General features: G+C 54.7%; 1 protein-coding gene and 1 long non-coding RNA gene across 8 annotated transcripts in view; one reads left to right on the top strand and one right to left on the bottom strand.

The window, feature by feature from the left end:
• PHC2 (polyhomeotic homolog 2) overlaps window positions 1-18657 on the bottom strand; it is a 117985-nt gene that overhangs the window by 43717 nt on the left and 55611 nt on the right. For 2 of the 7 annotated variants that reach the window (XM_070078788.1, XM_017350218.3), the window contains exons 2-6: window positions 5869-6101; window positions 3600-3758; window positions 2567-2644; window positions 1746-1910; window positions 169-321 (exon numbers count right to left, since the gene is read on the bottom strand). In XM_070078788.1, the coding sequence (XP_069934889.1) occupies window positions 169-321; window positions 1746-1910; window positions 2567-2644; window positions 3600-3758; window positions 5869-6051 (738 nt within the window). In that variant the 5' untranslated portion in view covers window positions 6052-6101. The remainder of the gene's footprint in view (window positions 1-168; window positions 322-1745; window positions 1911-2566; window positions 2645-3599; window positions 3759-5868; window positions 6102-18657) is intronic. The other 5 variants (XM_070078790.1, XM_008273724.4, XM_070078791.1 and 2 more) reach the window with 3 other exon arrangements.
• Window positions 6099-11574, top strand: LOC138850685 (uncharacterized). The gene is made up of 3 exons (XR_011390789.1): window positions 6099-7094; window positions 8383-8494; window positions 9870-11574. It is a non-coding gene; the product is annotated as an uncharacterized lncRNA (long non-coding RNA).

The following is an 18657-nucleotide window of genomic DNA, read 5'->3' as shown; positions in this document are numbered from 1 at the left end:
CTGGGAGTCCTGGGCAGCCCTCTCTCCCACCTGCTTTCCTGGAAGAACCCCCCCCTCCCCAAGCCTTAGCAAAGACTCAGAGCTCCTCCAGGGCGGGTGCCCCTCCCCGGCCTCAGTCCCCCTCTGCAGCTGCCCACCCCCGGCCCTCCCGTAGTGTGGAGTCCTCACCTGGGCGGGGGTGGGGGGCCGGGCGGGGGCGCCAGTGCCGAGCTCAGGCTGCACAGTAGCGACGGTGGCCGTGGGCGTGAAGATGAGCTGAGGGGACAAAGGAACAGTGCCGCCTAGGCTCCTAGCTACCTGCACCAGGTTACCTGGCTGGGCCTGGAATCACAGGAAACGAGGCGCCGTTTACCTGCCCAAGGTGGGCTCAGCCACAGGACAGAACAGGTTAGCCAGGGAGCAGGCATGGGGCAGGCTAGGGACACAGCAGGGCAGGCCAGGAGGGCAAGGGGACAGCTGGATGCCTGGCAAAGTTTGCAGCCCCCTCAGCACCCTCTGTGAGGGGCTCGTGCCTTCCCAGCACACCTCCAAGTCACCATCTGCTCAGCCTCCTGGTGAGCGGGGACCTAGGGCAGGGACACTGGCTGGAGGACCACGTTCTAGGTCTGACCACTCCTGCCCTTGGGGCTGGGTCAGAACAAGACTCTCCCCCAGAAGGGATCACATTCGATGCGTCCTTTTGGTGATTTTCTAGTCAAATTCGGATGTGATGGGGCGGGGGGCGGCGCTATACCAGCAGACGGCCTGGAGCTGTGGTGGTGTGTGACTGTCACCCACAAGGGTGCACTCGTGTGCCATTCTCTGTGACACCTCACCCTTTACGCCTAGGTGGCGGTGCTGTCCCTGGAACCTTGGGAGGATGCATTCTGTGACCATGTGCCCTGCTCGGGGGAGGGACCCCGCCAGGGCAGTTGAGTGGGACATGGGGAAGAAGCTTGGGTGTGGCAGCATGTGGCTGTGCAGGTCTCTATAGAGACAGAAGTGCATTTCACACTGGGTGTCTGACATCCCTGGGGATGGAGACGGGCCTCGGGCCAGGAGCTCAGGGCTAAGGACAGAAGTGTGGCAGTGGACCCAGAAAGGCCCTGGGTGCCAGGTTCTCGCCCCAGAAGCACAGCAGGGTATGTGTGATGGCACTGTCTTTAGGCTGGCGAGTCCCAGGCCCGAGGGGGAGCCTCGCACCTCACACACACCTGACCCAACGCAGCGCTCCTCCTGCCTCCCAGGGTCTCGGCTGCTGTCTTCCCCGGACAGGCTTCTTTCAGAGCCTGCTACGCTTCTAAAGGGCACCTTCAGGACACGTGCAAGGGGGGACTGCAGGTGTGCTGGTGATCCCCTGACCTGCCTGGGACAAGGGCCCTGCAGCTGGAGGCAGCCAGTCCGTGCAAGACCCTGCTTCTGTAGGGCATGTGGATGCCCGAGTGGGCAGGACCACATGGGTACAGACTCCTGCATCACCTACCCTCGTGAATTTTGAGGAGTGCTTTCTGATAAGAAGGGGACACTTCCGCCTCGCTTTGGGAGGAGAGAGAAAGGAGCCGTCACAGGTAACTTCGCTCTTTCAGCCTGGAACCCCACCCTTGCTTGAGTCTTGAGGCTGCACCAAAGCTGTCACTCAGCTCCCCCCCACCCCCGCCCCGGGCCCAACCTCTCTGCCCCACCCCCACAGCCTCCTGGGCTCCCGGCCTCTCTGTCCCCTGTCCCCCCAGGCTCGTGGGGCCCCGGCCTGGCTGGCTGGGACTCACCATCTGTGCTCTCAGGTACATCTGGGCTTGGCTGGCCGTCAGGGCTGGAGCAGATGTGTTGCCCAGCAGCACAGCCTGCTGCGCGATGCCTGAGGCTGTCGCCGAGTTCACGCTCTGAGCCCGGTTGATGAGCTGGGCTGCGGCTGGGGAGGCTGCCAGGTTGATCTGCTGGGACAGACAGACAGGAGTGACGGGAAACGGGAGGTTCTGCTGTGAGCGGCGATCCCTCAGCCACTTCCTCTCCCCTTCTTCTGTCCCTTGGTTTGTTCGGCCTCCTTTGCGACCCTCTCTGGCCCTTGGGCTTTGGAGCTACCCCCACCAGGCTCCCTGTCCCCCCATGCTGCCCTGTCTCTGGCCTAGGCACAGAGATGCCTGAGCGGAGAGATATAGAGATAGAGATAGAGAGAGATGATAGAGAGAGAGAGAGAGAGAGAGAGAGTCAAATGCCCACAATAGCCAGGGCTGGGCCAGGCAAAAGCCAGCAGCCCAGAACGTCATCTGGGTCTCCCATGTGGGTGGCAAAGACGCAGCACGTGAGCCATCATCTGCTGCCTCCCAGGGTGCGCATTAGCAGGAAGCTGGATCAGAAGTGGAGGAGCTGGGATTCAAACCAGGCACTCCTGGGATGCAGGAACCCCAAGTGGTGTGCTAACCCCTGCCAAAGTCTGCCCCCACCCCCCACCACCGCCTTCTTTTTTCTGGCGGGAGAACAGCCCCAGTTCTGCGTGGGTGAGGATTCACCACAGCCAGAGCGTCTCAGGCAAGGAGGAAGGGGCTGGCCAGAGCTGGGCCCTCAGCCGTGGCTCCCCGACGCTGCTCACCGAGGACGGCTGCGCCGGGGCCTGCGTGGACACACTGCTGCCGGAAGCGCTCCCCTGTCTGCTGGCCACCAGGCTCGCCTGGAAGAAGAAGCAGCTCCAGTCACTGGGCTCCAGCGACACGCCTCCCCCAGCCTCTCTTGCGCAGGATCCCGTGGTGGGAAAGGCAGCCCCGGAGCCCCCCGCCCGCCTGCCCCATCATGCAGCTTCCTAGCTTCCTCTTGCACAGGGCAGGGCTACCGTGGTCCCACGCTGCCGCTGGCTTGCTGAGGGCACTGAACGAGACCGAGCGCCGAGGCACAGCCCTGGGACTGCTGGCCACTCCCAGCGTGGGCATCTCCAGCTCTCTCCAGCCCCTGCTCTGGCCGGTCCCTCGCCCGCGACCCGCATCCCCCGGGCTGAGGCCTCAGTGTGCTCTGGACTGCCCAGGCTGCCCCCTCCCCTTGGCCAGCTTCCCTGCCGCCTGCCACCCAGTGGGAGGAGCCCTCTTTGTCACAAATCTTTGTGACTTGTCATCAAGGGGAAGGAGCTGTTCTGCCCTCTCATAGTGCCTATCACAGCTGAGACACTGAAGTCTGTTTCTTTGTTTCTATGGCTTCCTGTTTTTTTTTTTTTTTTTTTTTTTTTTCTGCATCCCCACTATAAACTCTAAGAAGACAGAGTCCAGGGTACCCAGAGTCTGACGTGGACTTTGCATGCAGTAGGTGTGCAAAGTATTTTGCTGAGTGAATGAATGAATGAATGGATGAACTCTTCTTCTCAGCCAGTAGGAGGAGAACATCAGACGGACAAGCCCTTCCCCACGGATGCCCCTGCGGAGTCCACGGTCCTTCTCCTGGGGGCAGGGAAGTGGGGAGAACTCCCTGTACTTCTGCCCTGGCTGGCGGGCGGCTTTGGGCTCAGCTCGTCACTGTCAGAGGCGATGACGACAGTCGTGTGGCCTCAGAGAGAGCGGGCACGGGAAGCCCCCGCGCAGGGCCCGCCTGGCTTCCGCGCCGCGACCCCTGGCAGCGCGTGGTGCACCTGTGGCTCTCACCTGCTGCACGGCCGCCAGGCTCTGGAGCTGGGCGCTGCTCAGGTGCTGCTGCTGCAGGGCTGCGGTCTGCAGCATGAGGTGCTGCTGCTGGGCGGCGTACATCTGCTGCAGGTACTGGGCCGCCGTGCTGGGCTGCCTGTGCAGTGCCTGCTGGATCACCTGGGAAGGTGGGAGAGGCGGGGAGCCTCAGTGGCCTGGCAGGCCCGGCTCTCCGCAGCCGCTCGTGCCCCAACCGTGACGAAGGCCGGCTCTGCAGCGGGATGGGGCAGACGGCTACGTGCACAGCTTTACAAACGCCCACCCTGCCTCCCCTGCACCTCTCCCCTGCACCTCTCCCCAGCACAGTCTGCTCCCGCGCCACTGCCTCGGGACATGAGGGAAAGCAGCACCGGGCCCTGAGCAGCTCTCGGGACAGAAGTGCCACGCCAGGGGCCAGGGGTGCTATTCCAGCATCAACAATGGCTGCCAAACTTGAACTCCCTGCACAGGTGACACAGTCCCCTAGGGTGGGGGTGGGGGCTGCAGCTCCAAGACTTGCGCAGTGCGGCTCCCTAGCTCAGCCACAGCTGAGCAGAAAGCCCTAGAAGAAGGTTCCTGGGCTCTGCAGAGCACCCCCAGCTCTTCTTCTCTGCCTCCCACTTCCTCCTTCCGGTCGCTGTCTCCCCTTCTCGGGCCTTACTGCCCAGGGTGGCTGAGCAGCCTTCTGCAAGAGGGGAGGACAGGCTGCTCTGATCCCCACTGGCCCCCGGAAGAACGAAGAGCGAAGGCCTTCCTGGCAGCCCTGAGACCCTCGGTCTTCTCCCAAGCCCCAGAGACCCCCTCCTCCTCCTCCCCCCACTGCCCTCCTGCCTTCTCTTCCTGGGGACGTCCTGGACTGGCCCCAGCCATGCCTGCTTCCTCTGAATCCCAGCCACAGGGACACTCCCGACGCTCGGCCCTGCCTGGGACAGGCCAGCAGGACTTCCAGGACCAAACAGCGTCTGGGCCCAGACTGAGGCTTCCGTGAAGAGGCTGAGACTGTCGCTCCCCCGTGGGCTCTGGGGTCTCTGCCGACACCCCCACTGCACCCAGCTCATCCGCCTTCCCCTCACATTCCTGTTTTTTCCAGAGTGCGTGCCTCTCTGGAACCCCTTTTATATCAACTCCCCTCCTCTGTCTTGAGCTGGGATAGGAAAGGCACGTCCTGATGTCCAGCAGCTGAGATGTGCATGCGCCAGGGGCTGGGGGAGGGGACTGTGGGCAGGGCAGGGGGGGCAGGAGCAGGTAACTCGGGTTTATTAAGCAGCAGGCAGAGGCACCGGTGTGTGTGTGTTGGGGGGGGGTGCAGGTTAGAGTGTCTGTTGTCTTCTTAGATCAGGTTTCTCAGGCCCGCTTACTGTCTGCTGTGGATTCCTCCCTTTCCTGTCTATCTCCGGGCCTCAAGCCAAGCAGGGTGAGGTCACTTTTCCAGTGGATCCTGAGCACAACAGCAAAGCCACTCTGAGAACGCGTGTCTCAGCCACAGCCTCTCCTTCCTGCCCTCTAACAGGACAGGAGGCCTGGGAGCCTCTAACAGACACGGCAGGGAGTAAGAACAGGAGCTTGGGGTGGGAGAGAGGTTCTTTCATCTGGTCTTTATCTGAACGACCTTGGACAAGTTGCTACCTTCTCCGAGCCTCTGTTTTCTCAGCTCTAGAACCGTCCCTGATAACAAGCAGTCACACAGCCGCAGGAGGAGGACAAGTCTGCAAAACGCTGAGCGCACTGCTGGGCACGCAGCAGCTGGCAGTGCACGGTCACGCTGTGTTTGCAGCAGCGTGCAGCACCTGGGAGGCCCTGGTGATGCCGCTCAGCAGACTTCGGGGAGGGGGGGGTAAAAAGCTTCAAACAAGGGTTCATTGGCTGCTCCTTTCTGGTCCTCTGTCTGGAAAACTGCAGCTTGCTCTTCACAGGGCCATGGCCATGGGCGCGGTGGGCTTGGGCCACGGCTGAGTCATCTTGTTCCCATCTGCCCTTTACTCTCTTAACCCGCCCACTCTCCCAAAATGGCGCTCTGGGATCTGAGTCCTCACCTCAGGAGACAGCAGCTTTTCCACCTGCTGAGAATCCTCCCCCTCGCCAAGCTTCCGTGGTCGGCCCCTCTTGCTTCACTCTCCTATTCTAATGACGCACAAATCTATGTCCCCCAACCCACTCATGTACGTTATCCATCAGACCATGCCACAACCCGCTCTGGGCCAGCCCTGTAGATCATTAAGGATGACAGTTCCTGGATCAGTTAGAATCTTACCTGCACAGTCTGCCGGTCAGGGATGCCACTGTACACAGAAATCTGGGGCCCCGTGGCACGGCCGCTTCCTCCGCTGCTGCCGCTGCTGCTGCCGCTGCCGCCATTGCTGCTACTGGAGCCACTGGTGCTGCTGGTGACACTGGCGCTGCCGGAGGTGTGCGGGGCTGGTGGCTCATTCTCCATGGCCTATGGGTGGCACAGTCAGGGTGCTCAGATGGCAGAAGAGCAGGCGGCTGCCAGAAAAGAAGAGGCAGAGGGGCGATGTGCGGCAAACGCATGCTAGCACGTGCCCTCGTCAGCCCTCCTAGCACGTGCCCTCCGTATCTGTGTGGTCGGCATCTGTGGATTCCACCAACTGAGAGTGGAAAATAAGCGGGGAAAAATCTGCATACGTACTAGATACACGCAGACGGCTTTTTCTTGACACCATTCCTTATACAACTCAATACAACAAACTATGTACTTGGCATTCACTGTGAATTAGGTATTTTTTTTACTCTTTTTTTTTTTAATTTAATGAGTACAAGCGTCATAAGTACAACTTTAGGAATGTAGTGATTCTTCCCACCATACCTGCCCTCCCACCCCAACTCCCACCATCCCCCCGCCTCCTCCCTCTCCCATTCCCAGTCCCATTCTCCATTCAGATTCATTTTCAGATAACTTTATACACAGAGGACCAACTTTATAGAGTGAAGATTTCAACAATTCGTGCGTGAGGTGTTTGAGGTGTGGAGAAGACGTAAAGCACGGGGAGTGTGCACAGGTGACGTCTGTGAGGCTGTGCATTCACAGCGCTGTTCCAGGCGAGGAGCTGGGGCACCTGCAGATCTTGGCGTCTGTGAGGGATCCCGGAGGCACCCCCCCCCCCCAGGAACACAGAGGAGTGACTGCGTATGCGTACACGACTTCCCACACGGCTTGTGGCGTGAAGTACTGAGACACACTGGTGACCAGGATGGGGCCAGGCTGCCTTCATCAGGTGAGACCTGAATCAGCTCTGCCTGGTTCCGGAGTCCACGATCCGGTCGTGCTGCGGGGACGTGGTCAAGCCGGCACAGCGGGGCAGATTTCCTATCACGTTCTCCCTGGCAGTGACCTCAGCTAGGACCTCTCACCCCTTCGACCTCTTTCTCTCTGGGATGAAGGAACTGAACTTCAGAGAACTCACAAGGGGCAGGATTACAGATCTGCTGAGAACAGGAGAGAAAGAGGCAGAGAAGGAGGTAACAAAATAAACGGAAGTGTTTGTTTTGTGTTGTGCTCAAAGCCAGAGGAGCTTCACTTAGGTTAGAAGTTTCTGTTTTCTTTACAAAGTCCATACTGAGTGCTGTCTGATCGAACGCTGAGCAGGGTGCTAAGTGGAGCAATGGGTTCAAACCTTAGGGTTTTGATGGGGCCTGTGTTGTGGGGCAGTGGATGGAGAGACCAGGGAGACCAGGATGGATTTCCGGCCTGGCTCAGCCCTGGCTGTTGTGTGAACAACAGATAGTTGGAGGGTCTCTCTTTGTCACTCTGCCTTTCAAATAAATAAAATAAATCTATTTTTAATCATTTTCACAAAGCCACAAAGAGGTAACCCGTTTTTTAAAAAAGATTTATTTATTTATTTGAAAGGCAGAGAGAGAGAAAAAAAGAGAGAGAGAGAGAGAGAGAGAGATGAAGTCTTCCATATGTTTGTTCATTCTCGACATGGCCACAACAGCCGGAGCTGAGCCAATCTGAAACCAGGAGCCAGGAGCCTCTTCTGAGTCTCCCACATGGGTACAGGAGCTCAAGGACTTGGGCCATCTTTTACTGCTTTCCCAGGCCATAGCAGAGAGCTGGATCAGAAGTGGAGCAGCCGGGACTCAAACCAGTGCCCATAAGGGATGCTGGCACTGCAGGCAGCGGCTTTACCTGCTATGCCACAGCGCTGGCCCCAATGAAATCAATCTTAAAAAAAAAAAATCCTCATGTTTTGGAGTCAGAAAGACCTGGCTTTGAGACCTGGCTCTCAAACTTTCTAGCCGCAAAGCTTTGCGAGTGGCACCTGCCTGACCTTCTAACTCTTCATCTGTCCCGGTCGGGAGCGTAGAGCAACATGTGACGGGTGCACAGCAGAGTGTCAGGCACCCACGTGCTGCTGCGTGTGGTTTATCAGCACCGTGCCCAGCCTGGCTCTTGCAGACTGGCTCCAGGGGATGGGGCCGCTCCAAGACGGACTTGGCAGAGCCTCTGGAAACCTCCCGTTCCTGCAGGGAGCATCCTGGGGCCTCCAAACAGAACTGGAAATTCCATTTCCCCTTGAGGCTCCATGCTGGGGACAGAGAGGGGCTGGAAAGAGGGGACGGGCGGTGGGAGAGGCACACCCAGATCTGAGGTCAGGTTCCTTGTGCTTCTTTCCGGCTGTTCCGCACAATCTCATTTCTACGCAGAAGCCTTTCCTTCTGCCATTCTTTCCTAGCTGTAAAAATAGCATTTCTCCATCACTCCATCAGTCAACCCCGTGCTTGCTGCTTATACTAATTTCAGGAGTGAAACAAATGTGATTTTCTGCATCCACGAAAGCACTGACTAGTGCCAAGGACAGAAGTCGGCGTTGGCGTCCTGTTGGCCTCCCCCCAGGCTGCCTTCTTCAGTCCAGGTGGGTTTCACTGGGGGCTGCAAAAGGTGCGGGCAGAGACTCATAAACCGCAGTGCTGGGCATTGGGAAGCCCGAGCCACTCCCAGGCGGCCAGCAGCGACTTGCTTACAGCTGCCAAAGCAGTCTGAGTCGGCACTCGTGACCTGGGCCTCAGGCAGTGATTCCCCCACCCCGGGTGCTGTACACCTGCTCTTCCTGCACAGTCCAAGGCCCCTAGTCCCCCATTCCCTTCGTCCTGCGCCCCACTCTGTTCTGGGGCTCGTTCCGGCCACTGGCTTGTTCAGCTTGCTCACAAAGTTGCTGATGCAGGAGTCAGTGAGACGGCAAAGTCAATAAGTGTGGCCCAGCCCTGCTCTGTGGAAATCCACCTTCTCTTCTGTTCTAGGGACGTGTAGCTCCCGATCTTGCAGAAACTGAAAAAACTGAGTAGATGAGACTCAACTGATTTTTTTTTTATTTGACAGATATAGTTAGACAGTGAGAGAGAGAGACAGAGAGAAAGTTCTTCCTTCCGTTGGTTCACCCCCCAAATGGCTGCCACAGCCGGAATTACGCCGATCTGAAGCCAGGAGCCAGGTGCTTCCTCCTTGTCTCCCATGCGGGTGCAGGGGCCCAAGCACTTGGGCCATCCTCCACTGCCCTCCCAGGCCACAGCAGAGAGCTGGACTGGAAGAGGAGCAACCAGGACTAGAACCTGGTGCCAATATGGGATGCTGGCACCACAGGCGGAGGATCAACCAAGTGAGCCACGGCACCAGCCCCCTCAACTGAAATTTAAGGATCATCGTGCAACAAGCCACCAAGTGGCAGCTCTGTTCAAACAAGGAACCCCCACAGAGCTCCTCTCCTCCCTTCCCAAAGCACTGAGCCACTCTGGGAATTCCCAATGGAAGTATTCACAGAGAAAATACAACGGAAGGGGCTGGTGGTGTGGTGTAGCAGGGAAAGCGCTACCTGTGACGCCGACACTGGCACCCCATAAGGGCTCTGGTTCTAGTCCCGGCTGTTCCACTTCTGATCCAGCTCTCTGCTATGGCCTGGGAAAGCAGCAGAAGATGGCCCAAGGCCCTGGGTCCCTGCACCCACGTGGGAGACCCGGAAGAAGCTCCTGGTTCCTGGCTCCTGGCTTCAGTCTGGCTCGGTCCTGGCTTTTGTGGCTCCTTGGGGAGTGAACCAGTAGATGGAAGAGCTCTCTCTGTGTGTCTCTTCTCTCTCTGTAACTATGTCTTTCACATAAATAAATCTTAAAAAAAATAGAGTAAAATAAAAATAAAATGGGAAAATAGGGTAGTAGCCACAGTAAATCAGAGGCTAGGATAAGCCACATCCCAGTGAGCAAGCCTCAACCTTAACTTTCTTTTTCTGTCTAATGCAGATGTGGTGGACAGTGTACCTGGATCCTTGCTGAGAAATAAAGCAAGACACAATCTAAGGACGGCACAGCATTCCTTTACGGAACAAACACCGTCCCTGCCCTGGTGAGGACAGCCACCGCTCTCCCGCAGGGGCCAGCCTTACCCTAGCCTCCTGGGGACCCAGGCGGGAGACACCGCTTGGACTCTGCCCACCTGCCTCCTTCTTGCTACCACAAGCATGCCTCGCCCTTCCCTCTCCACTGTGTCCTTCTCGGCTTCTGCTGCTCCTCCTCGCTTTGCCTTTTGGGTCTCCCTGGGTTCCCGGTCTCCATGGGTCTTTGCTGGCTGCTCCTTGGGCGGCCCTCCCCCTCCGGCACACTCAGCACGCTCGCTCGCTGTTCCCCTGTGGGCTCCTGGCACTCCCGTTCTGCTTTTGCCCTCTTGGCCTCCTGCGATTGATCGTGCCTGGCTGCTCTGGCTCACTCTAATGAGCTCCCTCTATTCTTGACCTCGCTGCTCGCTCCTGGCCCCACTCGCTTGCCCTTGACCGCCTCTCCCTGCATCTGGCTCTGTCCGGTTCTGTCTGTGCCTCCCTCCCTTGTCACATGCTCCAGTTCTCCCTCACTTGCTGTGGACTCCCTTGCTTGAGCTTGCTCCTCCTCCCCTGGACCTAGACAGCACATGAACTTGCCACTTGCTCTCCTCTCCAGCAGGCTGGCACCCTCTCTTCCATCTCATGCTTTTGATAGCCACAACTGTCAAGTGTGTGCTCCCTCACTCTCTTGCCTGCTCTCTCGCAATCACTCATGCAAAAGACAGGGGAAGGAAGGAGGCACAGACTCTGATTAGAGGCATCAGAGAGGCAGAGGGACAGCAAGCTTCCCACATACTGGGTTCACTCCCCAAATGCCTGCAATAGCTGGGGCTGGGCCAGCGCTGAAGCCGGAAATCAGGAACTCAATTCAGGTCTCCCATGTGGGTGGCGGGAACCCAATTACTTGAGTCATCGCCTGCTGCCTTAGCCAAGGTCTGCATTAGCAGAGTCAGGAGCCAGAGCTGGGAATGGAATCCAGGCTGCCACAGGATGCAGGCATTTTAGTCACGAGGCAAACACCCACCGCTGGACTAAAATCTGCAATTCAGTAACATTAACCGCACTCACAATGTTGTGCAACCATCCCTGCTATGGATTCCCAGAACTTTGTCATCATCTGAAACAGAAACGCTATTAACTCTTGGGCAATCACTGCCCATTCGGCTCATCCTGCCCCCTGCCTGGCCCCTGGTGACCTCTCATCTCCCTGTCTCTGTGAACTCACGTGTTCTAGATCTATCATCAGAGTCCACCCATGAAGTATTTGTCCTCTGGGTCTGGCTGATTTCGCTCAGCTTAGTTTCCAAGGTTCAGCCACAGGGTGGCATGGATCAGAATTTCCTTGCTCTTTATGGCTGAATGGCCACACACACGGCATCTGTTTATCCGTTCATCTGCCAAGGGACATGTGGGTTGCTTCTGCCTTTCGGCTGCGGTGGATTCCGATGGACAGCCACGTTTGAGTCTGTGCTCTTTGCTGGGTAAATGCTGGCAGGGAGGCTGCTGGGCTTGCTCACTCTAGTTGTCGTCATGTCATTTTAAAAAATGTATCTCACATATATTAGAAAATATCTCCCATATATTAAGCTTTTATTTTATTAAGCTTTTATATTAAAAAAGTATCTCACATATATTAAGCTTTTGTCTGAGTTTTATTTTTAATTGACAAACAACAGTTATATGTGCTTAGGGTATGCAATGTGGTATTTGATATATACAGCATTACAAGGTGGAATGATTAAGTCAGGCTGATTGAATCCATCCATTCATGTACTTATATTTTGTGGTGAAAGCATTTAAACTCTACTTTTGGCAATTCTGAGAGATATGTGCATTGCTATTTGTCACAGTCACCCTCCTGAAGGACAGGTCCCTGGAATCTATGCCTCTGCCTAACTGAAACTGTACCCCTTTGACCAGCCTCACTGTTCCCCTGATGCCCCCACACTCGCCTTGGGCAGCTGTCAGTCTCCTCTTGACTTCTACGACTTCCTCTTCTTCTTTTTAGATTCCACTTCAAGAAGTCTATGGAAAATGTATATTATGGAAAGCTGCGTGGATTTCATTTTAAAAATTATTATTTAAAGTTTATTGTATTTATTTGAAAGGCAGAGTGAGAGACAGATACCTTCTCTCAGCTAATTCCCTTGCAACAGCCAGGGCTGGGCCAGGCCAAAGCCAGGAGTCAGGATCTCCATCTGGGTCCTCCATGGGGGTGGCAGGGACCAAAGTATCTCTTGCCTCCCAGGACGCCCATCAGTGGAAGCTGGACGGGAAGTGGAGACGGGACCTGACCAGCACTGTGATGTGACATGCGGTAGCTTAACCTACTGCACCACAGAGCCCACCCCTCAAATTTCTTTTTGTATCAAGATGAACTCATCTTTTAATCCAATTTACTCACAAACTTCCTGAAGTACCCTTGTATATCTCTGAAGTGTTATTTTGTGAATATTTCCTTGTTTCCTTCTTGTAGCTCACAGTGTCGGGTCTTATACTTAAGTCTTTCATCTATTTTGAGTTGATTTTTATATATGGCATGAGATAATAATTCAGTTGCAGGGCCTGGTGTTGTGGTGTAGCAGGTTAAGCTGCCACCTCCAACTCCGGCATCCCATATGGGCACCAGTTAGAGTCCCAGCTGCTCCACTTCCGATCCAGCTCCCTGTTAATGAGCCTGGGAAAGCAGTGGAGGATGGCCCAACCACTTGGGCCCCTGCACCCATGAGAGAGACCTAGTGAAGCTCCTGGCTCCTTTCTTCGGACTCACCCAGCCCCCAGCTTTGGAAGCCATTTGGAGACTGAACCAGTGGATGGACGATCTCTCCCTTTCTCTTCCTCTGTAACTCTGCCTTTGAAATAAATAAAACAAATCATTTTTTTAAAAAAGAATTGCACTTTTCTGCTTGTGGATACCCAGTGTTTCCAATAGCATTTAATAAAGAGACTGACCTTTGTCCATTGTGTGTTTTGTACCTTATACAAAATTCAATTGGCCATACACATGGGTTCATTTGTTGGCTCTGTATCCTGTTTCATTGGTCAGTGTGTCTGTTCTTTTTTTTTTTAAAGAATTATTTTATTATTTATTTGAAAGAGGTGTTACAGAGAGAAGTAGAGATAAAGAGAGTAAAAAGAGAGAGAGAGAGAGAGAGAGGTCTTCCATCAATCTCCAATTGGCTGCAATGGCTGCAGCTGCACCAGCCCGAAGCCAGGAGCCAGGAGCTTCTTCCGTGTCTCCCATGCAGGTGCAGGGTCCCAAGGACTTGGGCCATCTTCTACTGCTTTCCCAGGCCATAGCAGAGAGCTAGATTAGAAGTGGAGCAGCCGGGACTCGAACCGGCGTCCATACGGGATGCTGGCACTGCAGGCCAGGGCATTAACCTGCTACACCACAGCGCCGGCCCCAGTGTGTCTGTTCTTATGCCAGCACCATGCAGTTTGGATTACTATCCTGGATCATCTGTTGAATTACTTCTGTTCTTGCACTGACACAACTCCCTGCTGAGCTACCCACTGGGGTATGTGAAGCCCACCTTGGTCTTATTCTGCCTCCCCAATGTCATCCACACCGTATTCTCACTGGGATCAGCACTGCTGCACACCACCTGAATCTGTGGACACCTTGCTATCCCCACCTCTGTGGCTCATAGTTGTGACTTTACTCCTGCTGTTCCCATCCCCTGAAATGCCTTCCTTCCATTTTTCACTTAACTTACTCCTTAGATCTTCAAAGAACATGAGTCTCTGCTGTGAACCATGTACTGAATGGCACCTTATTTAACTCTTTTCCTCTTATGCCCTTCAAATTAGGTCCTACATTCTTGCTTACAGTCATCCATTTGGACGACCGCTCCTACAACACTTTGTGCCTGGGGCTCTGTCTACCTTTGCCACTGGATCTGAGCTCTTGGAAAATAGGGATCATGTCATATTTTTCCATATATACCTGGTGCTTCCTTCCATAAGCGGTTGTTAATCAGGATTCCTTGAAATGTACCATCTTCCATCCTCTTCATCTGAAAGCTGAATTACACCTCAACTGAAGAATTTTCCCAAATTAGTATAAAGCATCAACCACCTATTATTTAATTCTAGTAACACCCATCAATGGTATCTATATTAGTAAAATGATTACTTACTTAGTGCCTACTGTTTGTCAAGCACTATATAGTAGGCACTTTATTAATATATACTCAAGATCGCCCTTATGGGGTAGGTATGAATATCCAAGTCTTGCCAATGAGAAACTTACCTAAGTAATTTATCTAAGGTCATTATAGAACTGGGATTCAAAACCAGGCCCAGCTCCAAAGTCAGTGCTCTTCCCATTACCCTTTCTGTAATTTCACCGAAAAATCACACCTTGAGCCCCTATTTCAGTGACACTAGGCAAAATCCACATCAGAACATACTAGATTTCCAGAACTGGAAAGAACTGAGATCACTGAATTGAATCTGCCAGTTATTAACGAATGTCCCCTAAATATTTTATACTTATAAAATGATCTCTCAATATAATGTATAGGTAAAGGTAATAATCTGACTATGTACCTATCAACCAGGTTAAGAAACTGAACACTACTACCATAATCTCCCTTATTTTTCCTAAGCAAAAAGTGAGGCCCACTTCTGAGTGATTAAGTGACTTACTGGAGGTGATATGGCCCCTTAAATCCCCATCCAGGACCAGGGAAGGCACCCCCAGAAAACCCAGTAGTTTTGAGCTGTTGAGGACTTACACTACCTTAGAAGTTAGCTCCTCCATATGTCACGCTCATTGTTTTCCAAGTAGAAGGAAACCTGAGGGCTGGCACTGTGGCCTAGCAGGCTAAGCCTCTGCCTGCGGCACCAGCATCCTGAATGGGTGCCAGTTCATGTCCCAGCTGCTCCTCTTCTGATCCAGCTCTCTGATAATGGCCTAGAGAAGCAGTGGAAGATGGCTCAAGTGCTTGAGCCCCTGCACCCTTGGGAGACCCAAAAGAAGCTCCTGGCTCCTGGTTTCTGGCTTTGAACTGGCCCTGTTCCTGCTGTTGTTGCGGCCATCTGGAGAGCGAACCAGTGGATAGAGATCTTTCTCTCTGTCTCTCCCTCTCTCTGTCTATAATCCTGCCTCTCAGATAAATAAATAAAATCTTAAAAAAAAAAAAGAAGAGAACTTGAGTTAGAAAAAGCAGAATCAACCAGGAAGGATGGATCAATAGAGTAGCTTTCTGCCTCCAAGCCCTGGACTTGGGAAGTCAAGGAGGCATTCCTGGAGGAGGCGTTCCTGGAGGGATCCGGGGGTATCCGTGGGTTTTCTTTATGCCTTGCCCTCTGTGCTCCCCACTGGGAAGTCTGAATTCCTTACACTTCCACTATGTCTGGGTGTCCAGCAATTTACCCACCTCTACCCAATTTCCTTTTCATCCCTACTCTTATTTCTGCCTTCTCTTTCTCTAACTTGTTCCTTATTTCTTCCTCGAGGCTTCCCGGCCCTGTGGACTCCCACTGTGAACCACAGCCAGATCTCATTAATGGCTGACATCCAGCGCTGGGTTCCAGCGCACTGTGTGGTTTTGTGTGAGCCCAGGCTCTGCCGGGCTGCGATTCCTACTTCAGTCATCCTCCCCTCCCAGCCGCAAGGGACCACTTTGAGCGATGTGCTGACTGTAACTGGCGTGGATGGTGATCTTATTACAGGTCCCTGCTGCCCGCAGGCCGAGACCAGCAGCTGGAGAAACACCGATGGCTCTGCCCTCCTAGGAGCCGCCGAGTCTCGGGAACACTAGGCCTTTGTCCCCAGGGTCAGGGAAAGCCATTTGCTGTGGATTACAGCTGTGACCAAGGTTTCAGGGAAGCAGAGGGGAAAGACACTGAGAGCAGAGCTCTCCAGACCTAGCCTGAGTCCCTGGGGTGAGGCGGGGTGAGGTTTTCTCTAATAGAATCAGAGCCTGACGGGAAGTGAGAGGTCCAGGCACCCCCACAAGGGCTGCTGGGATCATCACGCCTGTAGTGGTTTGCGCAGGGAGTTTGCAGAGGTGGGGGAAGGGGTCCTTTGCTATGGCTCTTTGGTTCCTCTCTGTCCCAGGCCTAAGGCTGTAAGAGCAGAGGGTGCAGACCCTAGACCTTGGTGCCTTAGGGGAGACTGCCTCACCTCTATGCTGCTGCCCGAGCCCAAGGGTCCTGATGACACCTAGGGGCCTGGCAATGGTGCTGGAAGTCATTGATGCCTGAGCTCAAACCTGGCACCACTCTCCCTCCCTGTCGCCAGTCCATGTCTCTAGAAACCGAAGTACCTCAATGAAGGCCAACAAGGCTGGAAGGCAGGATGAGAAGTAAAAGCCAGTCATGTCATCCTCGTCATCACTAGAGAATTGCACTGTGCAACAAACACCACCAATGTATGCCTTACTGTTTCCTTATCAGTTATCAGAGGCAGACTGCAAGTATTCCCATATTTACACTACACACCGGCGCTGGCTCATTGGAGCATGTGAGGAAGAAGGACCCAGTCCTTTGGGAGGGGCGAGCAGTCCAAGCCGCATATCATGCGGGAGCTGAGGGTCTGGGGACTGAGGCCCAAGGGTGAGTCTGTCCAGATGCAGGCAGCCTTAGCCTCCTTGCTCTAAGGCGGGGGTGGGGGGTGGGGGGTGGGGAACGTCTGGCCCGCGGGCCTATAAGGCCCTCAAGATCATCAGGTGTGGCCCTGCCAAGGCAACCTCGGAAGGACTTTTGAGAGTCACTACATCTGTAGCAGGCTCATTTTTAACCTGGTGGTTTCAAATGGCCAGGAAATGATGGCATAAATATCCAGATTGGCCCTTGGCAGAGAGGTTGCCCACGCCTGCTAAGGCCAGGTGATCCACAGCCTGCATCTTGCACGGGCCCCTGACCCAGGAGGAGTCGTGACCTTACTCTCGAGTGCCACGTGAGGAGAGGCACACACACAGGGAGAAGAGAGCCAGGAGAAGGTGGAGGTGGAGACAGGAGTGAGGCTGCCCCGAGCCAAGAACACCTGGTGCTGCCGGAAACCGGGAGGAGGCAAGGAGAGACTTCAGAGGGGGCCTGGCCCGCAGCCCCCCTGCTTCCACAGACCTGCGGAGCTGTCGCGGCAGCCCTGAGACATTACTGACCGGCCAGTATGCAGCCTGACAGCCCCAGATGGTCAGTGAACCTGCGGGTAAAGAGGAGGTGCAGGCAACAGCCTCGTCAACGTGACTGCTTACAGGTGTCAAGGCAGGGCTTTTCAAACGTGGTTCCCTGGCAGCTCTCCAAAAATGCAAGATTGCAGAAACTCTGGGAGTGGGGTTCTGCAGCCCCTGTCTTCCCAGGCCTGCTGGGGGATTCTGGTGCCCATAAACTCTGAAAGCCCTGCTCCAAGGGGCCCCACTGTCAACCTTGTGGGAGATTATGAAGTAGCAGCTCTGCTTACGATATAAGATGGCCTGCTGAGGCTCCTAAAAGAGGGGGCTAGAAGCTGGGGGGCAGTCCCCTGCGGAGAGTCAGAACCCCCAAGCCTCTCTGAGCCGGCAGGGGAGAATGATGGCATGCTCAGTTTAGCGTCTTCCTACTTCTCTCCAGCCTCCGGGCCTGCCTTCCAGGTGCCCACTCCTAGCACCTGCCTGCCACGTGCCCACATACAGCGTCTGCCTACCATATGCCCACTTACCATGTCCACCACAGGCCCAGATTCCGCGTCCGCCTGCCATGCATCCATGTACAGCACCTGCCTGCCACACACTACCACACACCCACATAGAGTGCCTGCCACACACTTCCATGCAGCACCCAGCCCCTGCCCACTCACAGGGCCTGCCTCCCACACGTCCACATCCAGCATCTGCCATGTGCCCACAGTCAGTGCCCACTTACAGCAGGTTCCAGGACCGTCAGTCACACTCCGTCTATGCCTTTGCCCAGACCTTCCCTCTGCTTTGGCCCCTCCCTCTCTACCTCCCTGGCCAGAACCCATTCATCCATTGCCATTCAAGCCTTCACGCCCACTCCCCTTACAGGCCTCCCTGCTGAACCCAGCCTGGATTCGGTGCCTTATTGTACACTTGGATAACACAGTAAGACAGCTGGTTTTCTTCACCAGGCAGCAATTCTATTATTTTTAGAGATCTGATGCTTAACATGGTGCCTGGCCAGCCATAGTCATTATTTGCTAAGTGAGGGAAGAACAAACCTTGAAGCTCTACTGGTGGATCTCAGTCTCCTGATGAAGAGCCCCAGGGTAAGGTGCTGAAGCACCCCAGGGAAAATGCAAAGTTGTCTGAGCAGGAACCTCTAAAGCTGTTAGCAGACAGTAACACCTCTACTCAGACGTGTTGGTCCAGATCACTGCTCTCAATAGCACGCACACTCCTGGACTTGGAGGTGGAGAGACAGGGACAATGAAAGACAAGAGGCACCAAGTGATGGGCGTGAATGGGAGATGACGAGCGCCCTGCTCAGAAAGCCCGGGCTCTGGACCTAGCTGGGCCATTCACTAGCCAGCACCAATGCAGCAGCATCACGCTTCTCCCTTACAGAAGCTGTGCAAAAGCGGAACATAATAGATATGGGAGAGCGCTTTGGAAACAGAAACTCCACAAATGCAAAGTGTCGTGAGAGAGAGTTCGGAGGCAGGGAGAGAGCTCGGGACTACGAAAATGAACAAACACTGCTAGAGCATAGTATAAATGGCTATGACCCTGGCCAAGTGACTGCACCTCTCTGTGCCTCGTTTT

Source organism: Oryctolagus cuniculus, chromosome 7, assembly GCF_964237555.1.
Source record: "Oryctolagus cuniculus chromosome 7, mOryCun1.1, whole genome shotgun sequence".
NCBI lineage: Eukaryota > Metazoa > Chordata > Mammalia > Lagomorpha > Leporidae > Oryctolagus > Oryctolagus cuniculus.
This window is presented reverse-complemented; position numbering and strand designations above follow the sequence as displayed.